The sequence below is a fragment of the Antechinus flavipes genome, chromosome 5 (genome assembly GCF_016432865.1).
Source record: "Antechinus flavipes isolate AdamAnt ecotype Samford, QLD, Australia chromosome 5, AdamAnt_v2, whole genome shotgun sequence".
In the NCBI taxonomy this organism is placed as follows: domain Eukaryota; kingdom Metazoa; phylum Chordata; class Mammalia; order Dasyuromorphia; family Dasyuridae; genus Antechinus; species Antechinus flavipes.
In genome coordinates, this window is record NC_067402.1 from 174,717,879 (window position 1) to 174,737,019 (window position 19,141).

At 32.9% G+C, this 19,141-nt stretch overlaps 1 protein-coding gene across 5 annotated transcripts in view; it reads left to right on the forward strand.

Annotated features, from left to right (window-relative positions):
• The window catches only part of BCAT1 (branched chain amino acid transaminase 1), a 122,306-nt gene that overhangs the window by 18,448 nt on the left and 84,717 nt on the right, over window positions 1-19,141 (forward strand). For all 5 annotated transcript variants that reach the window (XM_051961307.1, XM_051961310.1, XM_051961309.1 and 2 more), the window contains exon 3: window positions 17,088-17,288. In XM_051961307.1, the coding sequence (XP_051817267.1) occupies window positions 17,088-17,288 (201 nt within the window). The remainder of the gene's footprint in view (window positions 1-17,087; window positions 17,289-19,141) is intronic.

Genomic DNA, 19,141 nt, shown 5'->3' on the forward strand with positions numbered 1-19,141 from the left:
GATAATTTATTATTTGGGAAATGGTTTATATTCTTATAAATTTGACTCAGTTATCTATATATTTAAGAAAGGAGGCTTTTATCAGAAATACTTGCTTTGAAGATTCTTTCTCAGGTTTCTGTTTTCCTTCTGATCTTGGTTGTATTGGTTTTGTTTGTGTAGAAGTTTTTAAATTTAATAAAAATCAAAATGATCTCTTTTACATTTCATAATGCTCTCTATGCATTATTTAGCCATGAATTCTTTCTCTTTCCATGGATCTGATAGGTAATATATTCTTGCTCTTCTATTTTGCTTATGGTGTCATCCTTTATGTCTAAATTACTTGCCCATTTTTACCTTATCTTGGTATTTGGTGTGAGATGATGATCTATATCTACTTCGTGTTCTATTATTTTCCAGTTTTCATAGCAATTTTTTTCAAATAGTGAGTTCTTAACCCAAATAATCCTTTTGGTTAAGAAACGCTAGATTCTGTGGTCATTGACTATATCTTGTGTAACTACTTTATTCCATTGACCCACCACTCTATTTCTAAGCCACTATCAGATAATTTGGATAATTTCTTCTATGTATTTAGAGATCTGCTAATAATATACACACATATTTGGTATTTATTACTAGGTCACATTCCTTGGCATTTGAAAAAAATAAAATCTTTGATACTTTTAACCTTTTGTTCTTTTAGATCAATTGTGTTCTGATTTTTTTAGTTCTATCAAATAATTTTTTTGCTAGTTTGATTGGTATGGCATTGAATAAAAAATTTAATTTAGGCAGAATTGTCATTTTTATTATATTGGCTTGACCTATCCTTGAGCAATAGATATTTTTCAGATTGTTTAGATCTGCATACTTTAATTGTGTGAAAAGTGTTTTGTTAACTGAAGTAGACTGCCAAGTATTATATATTGTTTATAGTTATTTTAAATAACTACCTCTAGCTACTGAGCTTTGTTGATCATTTAAAGAAATACTGATGATTTATGTGGGTCTATCTTATATTCTGCAATTCTGCTAAAGCTGTTAAATATTTCAAGGAGTTTTTGTTGATTCTTTAGGGTTCTCTTAGTATAGAATCATATCATATTCAAAGTGATAGATTTGTTTCTTTATTGCCCATTCTAATTACTTCTACTTCTTGCTCTTCTATTTTGCTTATGGTGTCATCCTTTATGTCTAAATTACTTGCCCATTTTTACCTTATCTTGGTATTTGGTGTGAGATGATGATCTATATCTACTTCGTGTTCTATTATTTTCCAGTTTTCATAGCAATTTTTTTCAAATAGTGAGTTCTTAACCCAAATAATCCTTTTGGTTAAGAAACGCTAGATTCTGTGGTCATTGACTATATCTTGTGTAACTACTTTATTCCATTGACCCACCACTCTATTTCTAAGCCACTATCAGATAATTTGGATAATTTCTTCTATGTATTTAGAGATCTGCTAATAATATACACACATATTTGGTATTTATTACTAGGTCACATTCCTTGGCATTTGAAAAAAATAAAATCTTTGATACTTTTAACCTTTTGTTCTTTTAGATCAATTGTGTTCTGATTTTTTTAGTTCTATCAAATAATTTTTTTGCTAGTTTGATTGGTATGGCATTGAATAAAAAATTTAATTTAGGCAGAATTGTCATTTTTATTATATTGGCTTGACCTATCCTTGAGCAATAGATATTTTTCAGATTGTTTAGATCTGCATACTTTAATTGTGTGAAAAGTGTTTTGTTAACTGAAGTAGACTGCCAAGTATTATATATTGTTTATAGTTATTTTAAATAACTACCTCTAGCTACTGAGCTTTGTTGATCATTTAAAGAAATACTGATGATTTATGTGGGTCTATCTTATATTCTGCAATTCTGCTAAAGCTGTTAAATATTTCAAGGAGTTTTTGTTGATTCTTTAGGGTTCTCTTAGTATAGAATCATATCATATTCAAAGTGATAGATTTGTTTCTTTATTGCCCATTCTAATTACTTCTACTTCTTTTTCTTCTCTTATTGCTATGGCTAATCTCTGCTTAGCTTTTAAAACCAAACACAAACTGATTCTAATCTAACTTTACAGATCATTGGACATTAATCTTCCACTGGTGCTCTGGGATCTAGTCAAACTAGCGTGATCTTTGTTTCTCACAACAATCTCTCTATGTATTGCACTGGCTGTACCTTGTTCCTGAAATGTACTCCCTTTTTAAATCTAACTCACAGTTCCTCTATTCCTATAAGATGTAACTCAAACATCATTTTCAGTATGAAGTCTTTTCTGTTCCACTTCAATGCTAGCCTGTTCCCTCCTATAGTACCCAGCTGTATTTTGCATTTATTCACTTTCTATAAATATACTTTTTTACATATAAATAAAATTAATTCCTTTATTTCCCCCTTTTCTCCTCCCCCTCTTCCTGTCTCCTTTTCTTCTTTCCAAATTCCCTCCTTTCCTTCTATTTCCTTCATTAGAAAGGAATTTCCTTGTGGAAAAAAATTTTTTTTCATTCTTTAATTTGTATCTTGAATACATGCTGCTGGCCACAGTGTAGTAGAGTTTTTATAAATACTTATTGATTGCTTTATTGACAATACTTGGAGTATTATTGCAGAGAAGTCATGGATTGGGTGCAAAGTACATTAATGGAGGAAATATAGACATATATAAGATGGTGAATTTACTGAAGGTGAAATAGTAAATACTTTCAGTTGTTATTCTTTCATTTTTAAAGAGAACCATGACATCAAGCAGGTGATACTATAATATGAAAGTAAATTGGATTCAAGTGAGTGAAAGCTGTGTAAAGTCACCAGTGTCACTTTTTCCTCTGGAGTCATGTGAGTTCAGTGGCAAAATTATAGATTAGGATAACCGGAGATGACTCTAGATATAGTAGGAGGTTTTGGCCTTTTTAACCTAAGGTCTTTAACAGATCTCAGTTTGACTGAGGCAATGCCTAATCAGTGATTAAGGCTGAATAAGAAATGAGGCAAGAGAAGGAAAAAAGATCATCTTGGGAGGGAAAGTTCCTCAGGGTTTCTGGCCAAAACAGAAAAATTGCTATTTACCTTTACTCTGAGCAAATCAGGGCCCAAAATATAACCAGTTGTTGCTATCAAATGTCATTGTGAGGTCTGATGAGATTTATGATAGTAAAGTATTGAAGGGGAATGGAAGGAGAAAAAATAAATGCTTATAACCTTAATAATTTAGAGTATCTTTATTAGGAATATCAAACTGACCTGTTGGTAAGAGGAAATTAGACTTTTATGGAAATGCAAAGCATATATTTTAAAAAATAGCATATGTATATGCACACACACATTTATAAACTAAATTTCTAGGTGAGAAATAAATTGGAATAAAAATGTTTGAGAGGGGTTAATAATCATGATTCTTTAAAAATAAGTTAACAAGTGAAAATGCAGTCAGGTATTATATAATAGGATATTGTTATTATTATGCAGCTTACTGGCAAATATTTGTCTCAGGTCAGCATAGTCTTTATCATATTTCATTTTTTCCCTGAGGGATATTGTGTACCTCATTATTTATTGAATCATCATTAGAGTTTTTGTTTTTCTCTAACATTGATAACTACAGGAAAACCTTCTTGACTATAAAAATAGAGGCCCTTTTGTCCTTGAGAGCACTTTTTCAAATCTATTTCATTTTAGAATTGGTCTGAAGACATTTTTATTGTTATCAAGTTGAAGTTCATTGACTTATAAATGTTAAGTGAATAGGGATTTTCAGCACAAAATCCTCCCTTAAATCTAGACTGAATCTCACACTGTTCTATTTGTCATCTATATTAATTCAAATGTCAGGTATTGGATGAATATGGGAATTAAATCTTTTATTCACTCTCTTGTGAATTAAAATTATAGTAGACACAATGATATCACATGAAGCAGAATATATACACATTGCTAGTAATTTTTGCATTTGTATCAATTTCATCAGCTGACATTATTAACTTTACAAGTGCCAGTTTTATGATTAGAAAAATGCACTTTAAAATGAATATAAGTACATTTCAAAGGACTGCCATTAGAAATATCTATGTAATGTTTATTCATTTGTGTGGGTACAATTTTGTAGTTTTATTGGTATGGAGAATACTTCTTGGGGCAGGAACATTTTTCCTCTGATGCAACTCCTCACCTTGTAGGATTAACAAGTGATTCTTTCATGGTTCCACTGCTAGAATACATTATAGAGAAAGTATTTGAGTTCAAGTCTTTCTGATATTTGTCACCTGTCAATTACTTTATCCATGATGCCTGTCTGAGATATTTGCATTTTCATTTAAAATCACTGAAAAAAAAATCGAAACTACTGCATTCTGGATATTGCCTGAGATTTTGAATAAGTAGTTAAGAAATTATGTGACACACATACATACAAAGAATGAATATATAGGCCTGAAAGTCTTTTATGAAAGATATTTTTTGTAGCAAAAATCTGTTTTGATGATACTGTTCTGTAGAACCACTTGCTGTGATCTGTGGTGCTTTGACAACATAATCCTTTCAGTACTAAATGATGACTGTGAACTATCAGAAACAAAGGCAACATTCCATTGTGTAATGAAAACAAAGTAGAGAATGGGAACCAAGATGGTAGAATAGATGGGATAGCAACCCAGCTTAATTCTCTCAATATTTCCCCACATAACAAAATGCTGAAAATGCTTAAAAATCAAACTTTGAGCAGATGTGTCAACAAAAAGTCAGAGTGAACATTTTCCTGCATTAGAAAATTTAGAAGATTGACAGGGGAGGTCCATAATACTGAGGTCAGGACTTGCAGCATCCATGATGGGCCCTGGAGACAGCTGAAAGAGCATCAGCAGCAGCTGTAGGAACTCTCAGCCCAGGAAAAGTAAGGGGCTTGTACAACTGGTCAGAAAGTGGATACAGGGGAAATTTTGCTGGCACTAGCTACAACCTGCACTTATATGACTCATATATAGTTCAGGATTGCATTTTCATACCAAGAAGAACACTTGTGGTAAGTCACAAGGGGAGAAGGGCCCCTGGTTGCAGTACTAAGGCAGAGAAAAACTCTAGAGCTTTCATCTGAAGGAGGACATGGGACTTGATTTCAGTTATAAGGCAAAGAGGAGCTCTAGGAATTGTGGTTACAGGGAACTTCCTGCATAAAGACCAAAGAGAGCAGTGATCACACTTCTCCCCAGATCATACAACTTTGGAAGCAGAAATTATAGACTTCTGAAACCAGCTCTGAAAAGAGGAGAATGAAAAAGCTTGAGGTTTCGAATAGCATCTCCCCTCTTGTAGGTAAGTAAGGGCCCATTTTAAATATAAAGTTCAGTCAAGAAACAGACTGGACAATTAACAAACACCAAGAACTTAATAAAAAGCTACTACAATGGCAGGAAATACTAAGACATAAACTCAGAAGAAGACAACAATGTGAAAAGAGCTACAAAGTTTCAAAGAAAAAATGCTAATTGGACCCAAGCCCACCAAGAATTCCTGGAAGAGTTAAAGAGAAAGACAAGGGTGGTAGAAGGAAAAATGGGAAAAGAAATGAGGATTTATAAGATCCTCAGCAGCACAAAAAACTGAAGCTTGGGACAGTGCCTACTTTAACCCAAGGAACAGACCCCAGCTTTAAGACAAATTTAAAAAAAGTAGACTGGAAAAATGAACAAGCTACAAAAAGAGTTATTGCTGTAATGGGGAAGATCAAAGTAGAAATTGAAAACACAACAAAACAACAAAGTAAAATCTCAAAGAAAAATGACAATTGGTCTCCAGACCAAAAAAGAAGTCTTGAAAGAACTCAAAAAAGGATTTTAAAAATAAAAAAAGAGAGATAGAGGAAAATTTGTGGAAAAAAAAAAGAGAAATGAGTTATACAAGAAAATCATGAAAAATAGTCACTAGTTTGGTGAAGGTGGCATAAAAAGTACTGATAAAAATAATATTAAAAAAACAGAATAACTACATAACAAAAGAAGCACAAAAATCCACTGAAGAGAACTCTTTTAAAAGCAAATTTAAAAACTGTGCATATCCTTTGATCCAGCAGTGTTTCCACTGGGCTTATATCCCAAAGAGATCTTAAAGGAGGGAAGGGGACCCACATGTGCAAAAAATGTTTGTGGCAGCCTTTTTTTGTAGTGAAAAGGAACTGGAAACTGAGTGAATGCCCACCAGTTGGAGAATGGCTGAATAAGTTATGGTATATGAATGTTATGGAATATTATTGTATTATAAGAAACAATAAGCAGGATGATTTTTAGAGGGGCCTGGGAAGACTTACATGTACTGATGCTAAGTGAAATGAGCAGAACCAGGAGATCATTGTACATGGCAACAACAAGATTATGTGATGATAAATTCTGATGAATGTGGCTTTTTCCAACAATAAGATGAGTCAGATCAGTTTCAGTAATCTTGTGATGAAGAGAACCATCTACACCAGGAGAGAAGACTGTGAGAACTGAGTGTAGACCACAACATTGAATTTTCACTCTTTATCTAGTTATTTGCTTGCATTTTGTTTTTTTCTCAGTTTTTTCATTCTTGATTTGATTTTTCTTGTGCAGCAAGATAACTGCATAAATATGTATACATATATTTGATTTAACATATATTTTAACATATTAAACATGTATTGGATTACCTGCCATCTAGAGGAGAGGGTGGGGGAAAGGAGGGGAAATTTGGAACACAAGGTTTTGCAAGGGTTAGTGTTGAAAAATTACTCATCCATATGTTTTGTCAATGAAAAGTTTTAATAAAAAAAAGAAAATGAACAAAATGGAAAAGGAGATACAAAAGGTCATTGAAAAAAAATCCTTTCAAATTAGAATCGTCTTTGGAAACTAATAATTCCCTGAGATAGCAAAAAAAAAAAAAAAAAGCAAACAAAAAAAACCACCCTCAAACCAAAAACAAACAAAAACAAAACAATTCTATAAAATCAAAGAAATAAAAAAAATAGAAGCATGAAAAACAACTGACTTAGAAAATAGATTCAGGGGAGATAATTTAAGAATTGTTGGACTACCTTAAAAACATGTTCAAAAAAGAATTTTTTTTCAAGAAATTATCAAGGAAAACTGCCCTGACATTCTAGAACCAGAGGGTAAAATATAAATTGAATGAATTCATAAATTAGCTCCTGGCAGAGATCCCCAAATGAAAACTCCCAGGAATATTATAATTTCCAGAGTTCCCAGTTCAGGGAAAAAATATTTCAAGCAATCAGAAAAAAAAAAAAAACAATTGAAATATTATATAGCTGCAATCAGGATAGCAACAAAATTTAACACTTTCTATACTAAGGAATTCAAGGTCTTGGAATATGATACTCTAGAGGGCAAAGTAGATAGAATTACAACCAAAAATAACATATCCAATGGAATTTTTGCTCTGTGATATATAGCACCTAAACAAAATTTGACTATGTATTAGAACATAAAATCCTCAAATCAAATGTAGAAAAGCAAAAATATTAAATGCATCTTTTCATAACATAATGCAATCAAATTATTCAATAAAGGGAGGTGAAAGCAGATTAAAATTGATGGGAAACTAAATAATCCATTATAAAGAGCCATGAATCAAAAAACAAATCATTTAAAGAGAATGATAAAACTACAAACCAAAATTTATAGGATGCAAACAAAGCAGTATTTAGGGGGGGAACTTATATTGTAAATGATTACATGAACAAAATTGAGAAAAAGTAGATAAGTGAATTGGGCACACAACTTAAAAAAAACTAGAAAAAGAATAAGTAAAAAATTTCCAACAAAACATCAAATTGGAAATCTTGAAAATCAAAGGAGAGATGAATAAAATTGAATGACAACTATTAAATTAATAAAAATTTTATGAAAAATATAATAAATAGATCACTTGTTCATTTGATGAAAAAAAAAGAAAGAAGAAAACCAAATAATCAGTAGTAGAAATGAATTCATTGCCAATGAAGAAGATATTAATGCAATCATTAGGAGCTATTTTGTTTCGTTATATGTCATTGAATCTGATAATCTAAGTGAAATGGATGAATAGTAACAAAAATATAAAATATAAATTGTCTTGATTAGCAGAAGAGGAAATACAATACTTGAAGAGAAATGGAAATTGTAAAAACCATTGATGAACTCCTTAGGAAAAAAAATCACTAGGATCAGATGGTCACATAAGTGAATTCTAACAATTATTTAAGGAAAAATTAAGTCCAGTACTATTTTAAAAAGTAGCTAAAGACAGAGTTCCACCAAATTCCTTTTGTGATATATAAATGGTGATGATACCTAAAACAGAGGAAAAAAACTGCAATACCATTTCCTTATTGAATATTGATGAAAAATGTAAATAAAATAATAACAAGAAGATTATAGCAATATATCTCAAAAAGCAAGCATTCCAATTAGGTGGGGTTTATACCAGGAATGCAGGACTAGTTTAAAATTAGAAAAAAAAATTTTTTTTTTTTGTAAAGAGGATGTGAGGATTTTATTTTATTTTTTTATTTTTTAATTTTTTTCTTTTCTTTTTTCAATTTTCTTTTTTTCTTTTTTTTTAATTTTTTAAATAATTTTTTATTGATAGAACGCATGCCAGGGTAATTTTTTACAGCATTATCCCTTGCATTCACTTCTATTCTGATTTTTCCCCTCCCTTCCTCCACCCCTTCCCCCAGATGGCAAGAGTCTTTTACATGTTGAATGGGTTACAGTATATCCTAGATACAATATATGTGTGCAGAACCAAACAGTTTTCTTGTTGCACAGGGAGAATTGAATTCAGAAGGTATAAATAACCCAGGAAGAAAAACATAAATGCGAGCAGTTTATATTCATTTCCAGTGTTCTTTCTCTGGGTGTAGCTGCTTCTGTCCATCTTTGATCAATTAAGGCTCTCTTTATCAAAGAGGTCCACTTCCATCAGAATACATCCTCAAACAGTATCGTTGTTGAGGTATATAATGATCTCCTGGTTCTGCTCATTTCACTCAGCATCAGTTCATGTAAGTCTCGCCAGTCGTCTCTGTATTCATCCTGCTGGTCGTTCCTTACAGAACAATAATATTCCATAACATTCATATACCACAATTTACTCAACCATTCTCCAATTGATGGACATCCTTTCATTTTCCAGCTTCTAGCCACTACAAACAGGGCTGCCACAAACATTTTGGCACATACAGGTCCCTTTCCTTTCGTTAGTATCTCTTTGGGGTATAAGCCCAGTAGAAACACTGCTGGATCAAAGGGTATGCACAGCTTGATAACTTTTTGAGCATAATTCCAAATTGCTCTCCAGAATGGCTGGATGTGTTCACAATTCCACCAACAATGTATCAGTGTCCCTGTTTTCCCACATCCCCTCCAACATTCCCCATTATCTTTCCCTGTCATTCTAGCCAATCTGACAGGTGTGTAGTGGTATATCAGAGTTGTCTTAATTTGCATTTCTCTGATTAATAATGATTTGGAGCATATTTTCATATGTCTATAAATAGTTTCAATTTCTTCGTCTGAGAATTGTCTGTTCATATCCTTTGACCATTTATCAATTGGAGAATGGTTTGATTTCTTATAGATTAGGGTCAATTCTCTATATATTTTGGAAATGAGGCCTTTATCAGAACCTTTGATTGTAAAAATGTTTTCCCAGTTTATTGTTTCCCTTCTAATCTTGTTTGCATTTGTTTTGTTTGTACAAAAACTTTTCAATTTGATATAATCAAAATTTTCTATGTTGTGATCAATAGTGATCTCTAGTTCTTCTTTGGTCATAAATTCCTCCCTTTTCCACAGGTCTGAGAGGTAAACTATCCTATGCTCTTCCAATTTATTTATCATCTCATTCTTTATGCCTAGATCATGAACCCATTTTGACCTTATCTTGGTGTACGGTGTTAAGTGTGGGTCAATGCCTAGTTTCTGCCATACTGATTTCCAATTTTCCCAGCAATTTTTGTCAAATAATGCATTCTTATCCCAGAAACTGATGTCTTTGGGTTTGTCAAACACTATATTATTAAAGTTATTGGCTGTTTTGTCCTTTGAACCTAACCTATTCCATTGATCAACTAGTCTATTTCTTAGCCAATACCAGATGGTTTTAGTAACTGCTGCTTTATAATATAATTTTAGATCTGGTACAGCTAGGCCACCTTCATTTGATTTTTTTTTCATTAATTCCCTTGAAATTCTTGACCTTTTGTTTTTCCATATGAACTTTGTTGTTATTTTTTCTAATTCATCAAAGTAGTTTTTTGGGAGTCTGATTGGTATAGCGCCAAATAAGTAGATTAATTTAGGTAGTATTGTCATCTTTATTATATTTGCTTGCCCAATCCAAGAGCATTTAATATTTTTCCAATTGGTTAGATCAGACTTAATTTGTGTGGAAAGTGTTTTGTAGTTTTGCTCATAAAGTTTCTGATTTTCCCTTGGCAGATAGATTCCTAAATATTTTATAAAATCAGTAGTTGCTTTAAATGGAATTTCTTTTTGTATCTCTAACTGTTGGGTTTTGTTAGTGATATATAAGAATGCTGATGACTTATGTGGGTTTATTTTATATCCTGCAACTTTGCTGAAGGTGTAGATTGTTTCTAATAACTTTTTGGTAGAATCTCTGGGGTTTTCTAGGTATACCATTATATCATCAGCAAAGAGTGATAATTTGGTTTCCTCATTGCCTATTCTTATTCCTTTAATCTCTTTCTCAACTCTTATTGCCAAAGCGAGCATTTCTAATATAATATTAAATAGTAACGGTGATAGCGGGCAACCTTGTTTTACTCCTGATCTTATTGGGAATGGTTGCAGTTTGTCCCCGTTATATATGATGCTTACTGCTGGTTTTAAATAGATGCTACTGATTATTTTAAGGAAAAGTCCATTTATTTCTATACTCTCAAGAGTTTTTAATAGGAATGGATGTTGGATTTTATCAAATGCTTTTTCTGCATCTATTGAGATGATCATATGGTTTTTGTTAATTTGATTATTAATATGGCCAATTATATTGATAGTTTTCCTAATTGAACCAGCCCTGCATTCCTGGTATAAATCCTACTTGATCATGATGTATTATCCTGGGGATGATAAAATTAGAAAAATTAATGGCATAATTTTCCATATCCATAACAAATTCAACAGTAATCATATGATTATCTCAATAGACAAAGAAAAAACTTTTGACAAAACAGAATACTCTTTCATATTAAAAATGTTAGAAAGGACAGGAATAAATAGAACTTTCCATAACCTAAAATTATTAGCAAACGTTATTTGTAATGGAATATGTTAGAAATCTCAATAAGAGCAGAGTGAAACAAGGATGCCTATTATGACTACTACTCAGTTTTATTCTAGAAATATCAGCTAAGACTAAAGAAACAAAAAAAGAAATTGAAGTAATCAGTATAGTCAGTGAGGAAACAAAATTTTCACCCTGCAGATAATATAACATTGTACTTGGAAAATCCTAGAGAAATTAACTAAAAAAGTAGTGTAGATCAACATTTCAATGTATACCAGGATAAGATCAAAAGGATACAAAGGGATTTGGACATAAAAGGATGACAGCATAAACAAATAAAGGCTTTCCATCTGAGTTTACCTTTAATCTTGCACACAAGCTCTGATTGTCTGTCTGTCTCTCTCTTTCTGTGTGTGTGTGTGTGTGTGTGTGTGTGTGTGTGTGTGTATGTGTGTGTGCACGTGTGCATGCGTGCATGCGTGTGTGTGTGTGCATTTTGTATTCTCAGTTTTTTGCATTATGTCCTCATTAGAATGTGAGCTCCTTAAAGAAGTGGCCATTTTTGGGGGAGTTGAGTGAGTGCTGTTGTTTGAGTCCACAGTCCCTTAGCACAATCTAGATCTTTTGACTTTGAATTCAATGCTCTTTTCAATAATCAGCAGCATACTTAATAGCCAACCATGATCTTCAGTAGGTGGTTAGCTTCTCAGGTAAAAGACATACAAACAGATTATCATTGGTCCTGTATTCTGAGCTTTTTTTTTTTTTTTTTTTGTAGGACATTCCAATTCAGTTCTCTCAAACTCAATCCAAACCAATTCATTAAACATTCATCAAGGAACCACCTGTCCTAGGTTCTAGGGGCATAAAATAAAGGAGATAGATAACAAACTGGGTGAATCCTCTGGAGATTAACATTTTCCTGTATACCCTTTTTGCAAGTAACTACTCAGGAGTGGGCTGGCTCTCTTCCCTCTGTAGCAGTGTTGTTGGAATATACAGTAGAACTTGTGAAGGATAGTTCATAAGGGAAGGATAGACTGTTAATAAGGGGCTAGATTTTGGTAAATTCTAAATTCCAAATAAAAGTATTAATAATTGATCCTGAAGATCCCAAGCCTGTAATATATTCTTTCCTCCAATTGATATCTTAGAATTTCTAGTTATTTTCAAAGTATATCCCAATTGCAACAACCTACATGTAACTTTTCCTAATTTTCTTGAGCTGCTAGTGCTTTTCTTTCAAAATTACCTTGTGTTTACTTTGTGTAGACTGTGTACTTATATTTGAATGTCCTTTCTCCAATGATAGAATGGAAACTCCTTAGGGACAGGATGTGTTTAACTTTTGTCTTCCTTTAGTCTACTGTATAGTACGGGATAGCTCTCTGGAGGGCTTCAAGGCCAGCCAGAGACAGGATAAATCAAAGTCCTTGGTCTTTAGGGGGAGAAGTGAAAGAGGCAGGCAAGCAGAATCCAGGATTTGGGAGTCTGGAGTCACCAAGTTCTCTCCTCATTCTGTTGCCAAGTGCCTCTTTGACCCCTCTCTTTCTGCCCTCCAATCCTTGACTATAATTATCTTAACACCACACATTCTGCAAGCACCAATGGTGAGAAGAGCCATTTATTCAAACATATGCTAATAGAGTCATTAAGTTCTGGGTTGTCTGATTCAAGCATACCTTTTTGGAGTTTTAGCCCTCCACAATCTACCTTAGTGCCATACACACACACACACACACACACACACGTGCTAAATAAGTTTATTGGCTGATCAATTTAGTTTGGAGGATCTAAGCAAGTTCTTCCCAGAATTTCTTCACATCCTTATCTTCTGCAACAGATAATTGCATAGTCTTGTAATTTCATGGAAGTCTTGTATGTGCCAAAATGTTTGTGGCAGCCCTGTTTGTAGTGGTTAGAAACTGGAAAATAAATGGATGTCCATCAATTGGAGAATGGTCGGGTAAGTTGTAGTATATGAATGTTATGGAATATTATTGTTATGTAAGAAATGACCAGCAGGATGAATACAGAGAGGCTTGGAGAGACTTACATGAACTGATGCTAAGTGAAATGAACAGAACCAGGAGATCATTATATACTTCAACAACGATAATGTATGAAGATGTATTCTGATGGAAGTGGATTTCTTTGACAAAGAGACCTAATTCAGTTTCAATTGACCAATGATGGACAGAAGCAGCTACACCCAAAGAAAGAACACTGGGAAATGAATGTAAACTGTTTGCATTTTTTCTTCCTGGGTTATTTCTACCTTCTGAATCCAATTCTCCCTGTGCAACAAGAGAACTGTTTGGGTCTGCACACATATATTGTATCTAGGATATACTGTGACATATTTAACATATATAGGACTGCTTGCCATCTAGGGGAGGGGGCGGAGGGAGAGAGGGGAAAAATCGGAACAGAAGCGAGTGCAAGGGATAATGTTGTAAAAAATTACCCTGGCATGGATTCTGTCAATAAAAAAGTTATTATAATAAAAAAATTTAAAAATTAAGAAAAAGAATTTCATGGAGGTCTTAAAAAATATTTATCATGAACACTATAATATAGGATGACCAAGTGGGCCATGAAATAATGTTTCTTGTTGCTTTTGAGAGTGTGATAAAATTAACTCTACCAACTCCTTTGTTGCCTGTGCAAGTAAAATTTACACCTTTTCATTTAGTTTCAATTTCCTTCATTCAACTATTTAAATTAGTATCTAAGATGTTCACTGAACAGAGTTCTTCCTCTGTCTTACTTAACTGAAAATGGGATTGTTGTGACGATTATGTGAAATAATATTTTAAAATTCTTAGCATGGTGCTCGACATCTAGAAGGCAAAATACCCATTTCCTTCCTTCCTTTCTTTTCCTTCCATTGAGAATTTAAAAGTACTTAGTTTCTCCAATAATATGCCCTCTTGCTGGAAAAATATTTCATATTTAAACTTAAATTTCATGTTTAAATTAAATTAAATAAATTAAATTTTAATTTCATATGTTCATATTTATATAAATTTATAGAATCTTAAAAACTATGTAATTGGATAGTATTCTGGGAAGATGGTAGAATAGTTTGATAAATTTCAAGCTCTCCAGATTTCCCCCACAAATAGAATAAATATGTGCTTCAGGGAAACATAGACTGGCGAAAAATTGAGAAAACTTGGGCAAAACAGGAGTCCTCCTAGTATGACCTTGGGCAAGGATTAATTCATGTGACGTGCAAAAACCTCTAGCCTATCTCTGCAGAAACATCTAATAGGGAGTCTTGGAGCTAGGCTGGGTTCAGATGAGCCTCAGCTGAAATCACAGATACTTTCACCTCCTGGACTATTTGTGGAGTCAGGGTTTAAACCTGTAAGACTATGGGCATCTTGGCTGATCTGGAATACCAGTCCCAACTGTGCTGCAGAAACCCAGCCCTGGGCTGGAAGGAATCAGCACAACCATGAGTGCAGAGGCAGTGGGGCACATATGCTGCTAGCTGTAGGCACTTGCTGGAGTGGGGAGCTCTTGATTTGGGGTTCCAGGTCAGAGGGGAGAACTGAAGTGAAGCTTGAGGCACCATACATTCCACCCTATGATTAAATGTGCTTACACTAATACTTCTTATTTGAAAAAAAGAAACTGCAAAGAAGAAAGAACCCCATCACAGAAACTTATTGTGGCAATAGCGAAGATGGAAGTTCATCTTCAGAGGAGGACACTGAAGTAAGAAAAAAAAAAGTTTCTACCCAAAGAGTCACATGAAATGGCTCCATGCCCAGAGAGAATTTATAGATGAACTCAAAAAAGAATTTAAAAATCAAATGAGAGACAATGAGGAAAAACTAAAAGAACCAAAAAAAAAAATTCCAAGAAAAAGAAGATTACAAAAAAGCTAATCAATTAGCAAAAGAGATACAGAGTCTCAAAGATGAAAATACCTCTTTGAAAATTAGAATTGGGTAAGGAAAAGTCAGTGAAGATGTGAGAGACCAAGAAATAGGAAAACAGATGATAAACAATGAAAAAATAGAACATAATGTGAAACATCTTAAAAGAAAAATGATAGGTCTAGAGAGCAGATCAAGAAGAGAAAACATAGGAATAATTGGACTGACTGAAAGTTGTAACCAAAAAAAGAACTTTAACATAATAATACAAGAAATAATCTAAGAAAATTGTCCTGGAATGATAGAACCTAAAGAGAAAGCAGAAACAGAAAAATTCTGCCATTACCACCTTAGTGAGATCCTTTGTGGAAAATATGTAGGAATATTATTGCCAAATTTCAAAACCCCCAGATCAAAGAAAAAATTTTGCAAGAAATAAGAAATATGCTGGAGCTACAATTAGAATTGTTAAGAACTTATCAGAAACCACAATAAAAGACCATAGGTTCTGTAATCATATCTACTGGAAATCAAAAGAATTAAGTTTGTGGCCAAAAATATCATATTCTGCAAAATCATTTATCATAGTGAATGAGAAAAAATAGACATTCAGCAGACATGGATTTTTCAGGACTTTATATGAATTGAACCCAAATTTAATGGAAAATTTAACATATAAAAGTCAATATCAAAGCTCAATTTCAAGGAACTCAACATGGACAATTTATTTATTTATTTTCACATGAGAAATGTATGGCATATGTTTAAGATTGACATCAACAAAAGGATAACTCAAAAGAAAGATTGAGGCAGAGTTAGGGTAAAAATAGTACTCCTATACAAATGAGCTACAGAGGAAGAAAAAAAATGTAGAGATATTAGAGAGGGGAGGAGGGCTCATAGTTCTGAAAACCTACTCTCATCAGGAATAGGTTCAATAGGCAACACGACATATAAACCATGAAGGATATAGCACCCTCCAAAATCTATAAAGAAATAAAAGGGGAGTGATGGGTGAACTGGGAAACAAAGAGTGAGGGAAGAAGTCAAGGGAGGAACCCATAGGTGAAGAAAGGTTAAGTAACAGCAAGGCATATTAAGGAGCAGAATTAAAGTAAAGAGTCATCAGGGATAGAAAAGATGTGAGTGTGTAGGTGGGAGGTGAATGTATGTATGTATGTATGTATGTATGTGTATGTATATATGTCCACATATGTGTACATAAATATATCCTTTCTTAACTATAGCCTTTTTGGGGACAATAGGAGGCAAGAAAAGGGAAAAAAGAATAAAGAAAAAAGATATGTATCAGAGAACAAAAGAACAATTTGCAAGGAAGTAAAGAAAATTTCTGTTTCCCCTTCTACCATTCTATCACTATCATGATAGAAGCAATGAGAGAGGCATCTAGTTCAGGATCATTTGGTGGTAAACTTTGTTTCTTGGATTGCAATGGTCAAAGAATTAGTCCTTAAGCATTTATTGATCCTAAGCTTCTATGTACTTATCTAGACTTGTTCTCAGAAAGCAGACTCAATTTTCTTTTAGTATTTTACTCAATAGCCATGATTTTATTGATGTGGTATTTCTTTAAGTGATACGGATTGCATCCGTTCTCTAATTGTAATGGATTAAAAATCATCAAATATTAGACAAACTTTGTTTTGCTACCCACAATTTATACTCTTCTGGAATAGATTTTTATCCTATGATGATAAACTGAAGTAGAACTTCATATCAATCTATTTACACAAATGTATTTATATTGTCTTAGTTATATATTTGTTTTATTTCTCAGTAAACTCCTCTATTTTTAAAAATATATTTGCTAAGACTAGGTACATATCTGATGGATTTTTTTCAGCAAATATTATTAAATAGTTATGATGATAAAAACTCAAATCTTTTATTTTTCTTTTAGGCTAAAGATCTAATCATTACACCAGCCACCATTTTAAAAGAAAAACCAGACCCAAATAATCTTGTATTTGGGACTGTTTTCACGGATCACATGTTGATAATAGAATGGTCTTTGAACTTTGGATGGGAAAAGCCTCAAATTAAGCCGCTTGAGAACCTGTCATTGCATCCTGGCTCATCAGCCCTTCACTATGCAGTGGAAGTAAGTAATATAGTTCTTATGATATGTATTTTCAACAATGCATTGCATGCATATCTTAAAATAGCTTTTGTGCATTGGATTTTTGTAAAAAAAAAACAATTTATTTTTATTTTATGAAGTTCATTTGGGAAATTTCTTATGGCTAAAGTCAATTTTTTTTTTGGCAGACAAATTAAAGAGGAAGTCATTACATATTCCTTAGATAATTATATAGTTCATAAAGGGGGACTGAAAAGATCATTGAAAGCCAATAGAAAGGCAATTTCATAGAGAAATTTACATAATCAAAAGTGAGTAATTAACATTTTATATATCATCTATGTTTCATTTCAGTCTGTTATTACTGTGGAAAAATCCCAGTCAAATAGTATGGTCAGATTTCAAAATGAGTTGACTACTTTTATGACTAGTAAAAACATTTATAATTTTGAATGCTAAAAGAGACAGTTTAGTTTGATGTCTCTCTTCAAGCATTTGTTTATAAGTCTACCTAGAGGTTGAGAAAGGACTCTTTTCATCTTATTATGGCATGTGTGTGTGTGTGTGTGTGTGTGTGTGTGTTTTCACACATTATCTCCTGAAATAATGAATATATTGGGAATGATGAAGAAAAATTTTGGCCCAGATGCTTGGGGAGAGGACAAAAAAGAAATTAGTACAAGGCAACTTAGTTTCAGCCCATTGAAAAATGAAGTATTCTCCATTTCTAGTTTTATTTGATTTTTAATTAGATTCAAATTAGAAAGCAAGGTCCTTCTCACCAGCAGTTGTGGTTGAATTAAGTTGTCTCTTCAGACTCAGTTGTCCAACTTGTATATGGTTTACTTTCACTATTGACAGTGCTGATCACAGATTTGATCTTGAATGGCTGTGGAATAGTCTTTCTGCCTAGTATATCAACATGATAACAGTCTAGTTATATAAGGAATTGAGGAGTCAATGATGGTAGGTGGAAAAGGGGGAACAGGTTCATTTTCTGCTCAGATATCTCTTACATAGACCTTTCCCAGTTTCCCACAGCTTCTAGTACCTCATCCTCTAAATTATCTTGTATTATTTTCCAAATAATTTGTCTAACCTTTACATGTACATGTTGTCTTTCTGTTACAATGTATACTCCTTGACGGTAGACTGTTTCATTATTGTTTTTGTATATCCTGGGTTTAGAAAACTGTTAATATATAATGTGTTTATTAAATTTTGATTGATTAATTGGTAAGTCAAATAAGATATTTATTATGGCTGATGAGTCAAAAATATTTTTGAAACCTGTTGAGGCTTGGAGAAGAGCAGTTATGTTGAAAATAGACATTATCAACTTTCCCAAATGTATTTCATTTTAGTTTTCAAGAAAATCTTAAAATTTCACTTGTATCAATAGAGTATGAAGACTCAGATATTGTGCCAAACATTTTATAGCAGTTATTTCATGCTCTGCTTGTATATTAAAATTGTATCTAAATTACAAATAAATGGAATAGTAGTATCTTTTTAGGAAGTCTTAGCATATCTCTTTCTAAACTCAAGGGACTAGAGAAAGTAGGAATAGTACCCACATATGCACACACATACACACATTCAGGAAGGATAATGGCTGGTTGATAGATTATAAGCAGATTACCTCTGAAACTATGAATTTGCTGCTTAAGCAGACCATTCCCACTCCGTGGGGCAAGGTACCTATGTGCATTAGTTTATGTGCATATGCATACATGGACATATGCTTATGTTCTTGAAATGATATTATTTATCCAGTTCTTTCCCGATTTATAAATGAACTTGTCCTCCACTCATAATTTTGAGTTTCCTACAGTTATGATAGTATCTCCTTTGTATGAATTAACTCTGGATGT